We start from the raw sequence: 6338 nt of genomic DNA on the forward strand, positions 1-6338 counted from the left end.
ATATGTGATGCCACTATAATACACGAATGAACATTAAAAGATTAGTTTCTTAGATTTTCATTTAACATCACGTGCAAAATAAATTCTAGGATTGGGTGTAAGGTGTAACAAATGTTGGAGGTGAAAAAATGAAAATTTATCCAAAAGGGCAATACTGTAATTTGAATATTAGAGGAACAAGACTCCTTTTTGCCTGCCCTTCTGCACTGTAAGCGCTTTATTAGGGAGGGGATAAAAGCTGTCCCCACTCTCATATTTTTCCTGGTAAAATACAAAAGCAAACAAAACCTAAACCAATCCTTCACACACTCTCACACCCACACACGCACGCACGCACTGCACCCCTCACCCCCTCCAAACACTCTCTCCTAACTAGCCATTCCATTTTCTTTTTTCCTTTTCTTGGTTTCACCCAAGTAAGCAGATTTGGTAATAATCTGTAATAGGAAGGTAAAAAGTAGAAGAGGGGAGAAAGGGTCTGCTTTGTGGTTCATAAGCATTGTATAGTTGCTCAAGAAGATAAAAATAGAGGGAGAGAAAGTTTTCACATGAGAATAGTGTTTCAACAGGTGAAGTGAAGAAGAGAAAAGGGGTTTAATTTTTGCTAGATAAAGAAAAAAAAAAGGAGAGTGAGTGAGAAAAAGAAATGGTGGGCTCAGGAACAACAGATAGAAGCAAAGAAGCAGTTGGGATGATGGCCCTTCATGAAGCACTAAGAAGCGTCTGTCTCAACACAGAGTGGACTTACTCTGTCTTCTGGACCATTCGTCCTCGCCCGTATGTCTCCCCTCTTTCCTTTTCCCCCCATACTTCTCTGTTTTTTGCTGTCTCAACATGGGTCCTCTTGTTTCCTTATATATTTATTGCAGAAGAGTTCGAGGTGGTAATGGTTGCAAAGTTGGAGATGACAATGGTAGCTTGTGAGTATTTATATCTCATATTTTCTTGCTGATCCCAAAAAGGAAACAAAGAAAATGGATTTCAAAAACCTCTTTTTTTAAGCTGTGGCAGAAAAGAAAAAAAGAAAAAGATCTTTTTTTTTTTTAAGCTGAAAGATGGTGTGTTTGGTTTGTTTTTGTGTTAATTTTATGCAGGATGTTGATGTGGGAAGATGGGTTCTGTAGAGGGAGCTTGGAAGAGATGGAGGGTGAAGATCTAGTGAGAAAGGCATTCAGCAAAATGTCCATTCAGTTATATAATTATGGAGAAGGGTGGGTAATGGGTAGGTGATTTGGTTGGTTTTGGATTTTGAACTTTCCCCACCTCCACATGACTCTATCTTTCACTTACTGTGACTGAATAATAAGGGATATAATTTGTATGGTTATAAATGAGTAGAACCAAAAGAAGGTGGAGACAAGATTTTGTAACTATTTGTCTATTTTGATTGGTTGGGTTTTTGTTTGCAGGTTGATGGGGAAAGTTGCCTCTGATAAGTGTCATAAATGGGTTTTCAAGGAGCCTACTGAATGTGAACCAAATATATCTAACTACTGGCAGAGTTCCTTTGATGCTGTATGTTTAATAACAAGTTTACTTGCATTTAATTGTGGTTATAATTAGGGAACTGATTTTTCCATTTGTCAATTATTGGTCTAAGAAAGATTTATTGATTCCTCTTCCTTTGACCTAAAACCTCTGCAGCTCCCATCTGAGTGGACTGACCAGTTCGAGTCAGGGATTCAGGTCAGATTCAAAAGTCCAGAACAATAATTGCCTCTGTTTCTTATTTATGAAAAAAAAGAAATAGTCTTTTGCCTTTGGTTCTTGGCTTGTCTGTATGCCAATGTGTCTGTTCTGCTTTTATCTTGCGCAGACTATTGCTGTAATTCAGGCCGGACATGGCCTACTGCAACTGGGATCCTGCAAAATTGTGAGACTCATTTTCTCATTGCCGAAAAAAGTTCATCTTTTTATTCTTTATTTTTTTGTATTTTAGTTGTTAATATCTTTGTATCTCTCTGGACATGAGATTACTGCTCTACAAAATAGATAAAAGACTCACTACCAAAACAATTAGTCATCAACTTTTTATGAATCTTTTAACACTATTAAATAGTGATTCAGCGCATAGAAGCTAAACTCATTATCTAATTTGGATATGCATGTTTTATCCTCCTCAGATACCGGAAGACCTCCATTTCGTGCTAAGAATGAGGCACACATTTGAGTCTCTAGGCTATCAATCAGGCTTCTATCTGTCGCAGCTATTTTCTTCGACAAGGACCGGTTCACCTTCATCCACAATGCCTCTTAAGCAGCCAACTATGCCAATCAGGCATCCTCCTCCCCTTTTCAACTGGGGGCCGAGGCCAATGCCTTCAGTGTCATCACTGCTTTCCTCTCCAAACTTCCAAAACTCTGCAAGACTTGGAATGCATCATCAGTCCAAAGATGAATCGCAAATGTTCCTTCATCCTCATTCATCCGAAGCTCGAATGGATGATCACATGATGGGAGCTGAGCATGAGAATGATATCAAATGGCCTAATGGATTGACTTTCTTCAGTGCTCTCACTGGCCGAAGTGACGATTCTAGGATTCTGTTCAATCCTGATAACTTAGGAACTAAACCGGAGCATAATCAGCACCCACTTAGTCTTGATGGGAGGACTTCAAATCCAAATTCAGATGCTTCAAGTTTGCACAATAATGGTAGTGCTAATCCGAACGATTTCTTGAGCTTGGATGGCCACGCGGATAGTGTTCGGAAGATGGACAAGTTCAAGAGGAGCCTTACTCTGCCTGTTAGGATGGCATCGTCTTCTAATTCATCGACTTCACATGATCAGCACCAAAATAATCCAGGAGAATATAGGAATGAAGGAGGAATGTACCCTGATGTCATGGACAGATTCTTGGAATGATGTTTCCTTGGTTTATGCTGGAGAAGTTGTACTTAGGAGAAAGCTTTAGTTCTGTTTTTCTGCTCATAGGTTATGTGCTTTGCTTAATTTAGTGCTGTTGTAATAGTTTGGCTTTCCTTCATCCTTTTAACAGTTGGACGTTTCCACAGTTTCTTGTAGTCTTTTTGATCAGTTCATCCAGAAATGAAGGAAAATTTATGCTTCTCTCTGGATTTCTGCATGAGTTAATTTGAAGAATATGGATGCCTAGTAGATATAAAATTATGTATGTTGCTCAAATCTTTAAAAAATCCCGCCACAGCAGTAAGATTGGCGGCATTTTTTGAGAATCCGAACAACATAGATTAATTAGTTCAAGGTTAAGTTCAGGATTTTTATGCTAGCTTAGTGTTAACTACTACATCTATGGATCAACTTTTGAAAATTAGGTGCGATGACAAATAGATAAAGTCTTATTCACATTTGGTGTGCATTAAGGGGAACCAAATATTCGCAGTGCTTATATCGTAATTTTAAGCTTTAAGATTTATCTGGATTCTGGATTAGTAATCTATGTGAAGATCTACAACAGCAACACTTCCAGGATAATCCAACTACAAATGAAAAAGTAAAGCGCATTATGTTCATTCCACTTCCAATTAGATGTATTGGGCAACGTTAGATATTGGTCTCTTTATATATATCTAGTACTAATTCTGTCCGAAGCTGTATGACACTTATTTATCTAGGGAATTAATCAATTTTAGAAGGTAAATGGAATATATATATATATATATAAAACTAAAATGAATATTGTTAGTTCATAGTCGCAAAGTTTTTACATATACAAACAGTAAGAGATAACATTTTAAGATGGAAGCAACTTATGTGAAATGACAATTCCAGTTTCCACTGTCAGAACGAATAACGATCAGCTGATTAAACGATGAGACGAAAACTCCTACCTTTTCCTCTCGTTGATGCTTTGAGCGGAGGACCCATTTGTATGGTATTTCAACAAATCATTAGGAATTTATAAGATAGTGATAATGAAGTATACTCCACAACTTATTTTTTCCCTTTTCTTTTCACAGTTTGACAAGAGAAGAGTGTGTTGCTCTCGTCGTGAACACCCTCTACTTCCAATCAAGAGGTTGTGAATTCGAGTCACGCTAAGAGCAAGGTGGGGAGTTCTTAGAGGGAGGGAGCCGAGGGTCTGTCGGAAATATCCTCTCTATCCCAGGGTAGGGGTAAGGTCTGCGTACACACTACTCTTCCCAAATCTCCATTAATGAGATTATACTGGATTGTTCTTGTTGTTGTTTTCACTGTTTGACAAGGAGTGGCTTAGGTGTCTTGTCATGGGGTATATTTTGAGAGGCGGGAAGATAAGAAGAGAGTAGCTTTTGGTCGCGAATTGATTCTGAATCTTCTTTTCCCTTTTATTTTTGCCTTGGGACGGATGACGAGTCGACTAGAATCCAAAGATAGGAACTCACCTTCTTTTTCCTTTTAGTTTTTAACCCGATTAATTTAGATTCGAGCAAGGTTAAACTTAATAAAGGAAAAAAAATAGTCTTTACCAAAAGAATTTTATTTTAAAAGTTCAAATTTTAAACTTTTAATTGTGGAGGGATCCTATTTATCCAAACACAGTATTTGGCACACCTACTAAATATAGTAATACTCATTGACTAATTAATAAGTTCAATTAAAAAAGGTAGAGATGTTTTGTATAATCATTCGTAGTTATTTCATTTTATTCAGGTGATTTATATGAGATTTTAATTATCATTAGTTAGATTATTGTTAAACACAAATTTTCTTTATATCTGAATTTGGACCAGTGTATTTGAAGAAACATAAGCAGACTCTATTAGCACCTAAAAATGTTGGTCTCTATTCTCCTCCGTTTTCATGTAGACAAAAGTGGTCATTTCAGGCGTGAAAAATTGAAACCTACACTTCAATCCATAATTTTCTTTTCTGTGGAAGACTCCAGCTTTGGCCGTCTCTTTAGCCGCTTTATTGTTGATTGTAATGAAACATATTCGACCTATCCAAGTAATCTTTATGGCGGCAGTAGAAGCTGTCTTTCCTTTCATTTACATGTCTTAAAAAGTTATACCCCACTACAACTTCAACCCACCGCAGATATATAAACGGACGAGAATTCAAGTGATCACTTTCACGCTTATTTTGATCAATCAACAACACTATATGATTGGACATTCTCACATGAAAAACACTTACTCGTCCTTAGTTTTTAAAAATTGCAAGTTATTTAACAATAAGAATCATCATAAGTTAAAAGTGAGAATCTTTAACTATAATTAAGTGGTAAAAGCTTATATGTAAGATGTCATATGCCTTGCGTGTCAATATAATTTATTTTGTGTATATCGAGCGTGAGTAAGTTTTTTTCTTGTCTGGTTCAATTTACTCGCAACCAATAAGTAGATATGAACCTCTGTGATGCCCATGACGCAGGATAGGCCAATGAGGGCGGGAGGATGACTAGCTAGTAAGCTTCTAGGTTGGCAAGCTTTTGAATAAGGGGTACACAAGTCACCTTAGGCGAATGCCATATTGAAATGGGAGAGGAAAGTGAAGAGCTTTATAAGGCACAACATAAGTTCACATGATATGCGCGCTTTTGGGCTCGATGATAGCGTCGCCCAAGTGACAAATCAGTGAGGTCTTTTGGGCCAAAGCATACAGTACGTGCCACGGACTTGGGTCGTGACAAATATGGTATTAAAGGTTGACTTTCCCTCAGTACGGTGGTGGGACAAACTTCAATGAGAATGTTGAGCCCCAAGGGGGGTGAATGTGATGCACATGACGGAGGGCGGTGCGATGAGGGTCAGTCAAGCAGGAATGACATGCTTCTAGGTTGACAAGCTTCTGAAGAAGGAATGCACAATTCACCTTAGAAAAATCCTACATCAGGATAAGAGAGAAAAATGAAGAGATTTATAAGGCACGACCCTCTGAATAAGGGGTGCACAAATCACCTTAGCCCAATCTCACATCAGAATGGAAGATGAAAGTAACTAACTTTATAAGGCTACAACATAAATTCATATGATACACACTCTTTTGGGTTCGATAATGGTGTAGACCAAGTGATAGATCCGTCAAAACTATTGGGCCAAACCAATTACGTGCCATGAACTTGGATCGTGATACTTGCATTAACTTTATGTATGGTTCTTCCGCCAACAAATAAGGAGAAGATGAGCCTTCATGGCTTTTTACAATGTTGAAATTAAGAAAATGTCTTTTTTAGATTTTTATTTTGTATAAAAATAAATCTCTCGTGTGTAAAAAAAAAAAGAGAGGCGATAAAACGAGTTTATAATGGCCCTCAAAATCATTTGACCCCAAAATAAGCTAACGAGATAAGGACACAAAACACGATCAATCAATTAACAGAAAAGGGATGGCATAAAACCTTGCACAATCAAAGCTTCTCAATCGCTATCAGAC

The 6338-nt window shown here is 37.5% G+C and overlaps 1 protein-coding gene across 1 annotated transcript; it reads left to right on the forward strand.

Moving 5' to 3' along the window:
• The first annotated feature begins 413 nt into the window (after positions 1-413).
• LOC104092325 (protein RICE SALT SENSITIVE 3) lies at positions 414-3071 on the forward strand. The gene is made up of 7 exons (XM_009597900.4): positions 414-777; positions 870-920; positions 1095-1211; positions 1410-1515; positions 1645-1686; positions 1817-1873; positions 2124-3071. The coding sequence occupies exons 1-7, from the start codon at positions 647-649 to the stop codon at positions 2865-2867; spliced, it is 1248 nt and encodes a 415-aa protein (XP_009596195.1). The 5' UTR covers positions 414-646; the 3' UTR covers positions 2868-3071.
• Positions 3072-6338: the final 3267 nt, after the last annotated feature.

This window comes from Nicotiana tomentosiformis, chromosome 7, assembly GCF_000390325.3.
Source record: "Nicotiana tomentosiformis chromosome 7, ASM39032v3, whole genome shotgun sequence".
NCBI lineage: Eukaryota > Viridiplantae > Streptophyta > Magnoliopsida > Solanales > Solanaceae > Nicotiana > Nicotiana tomentosiformis.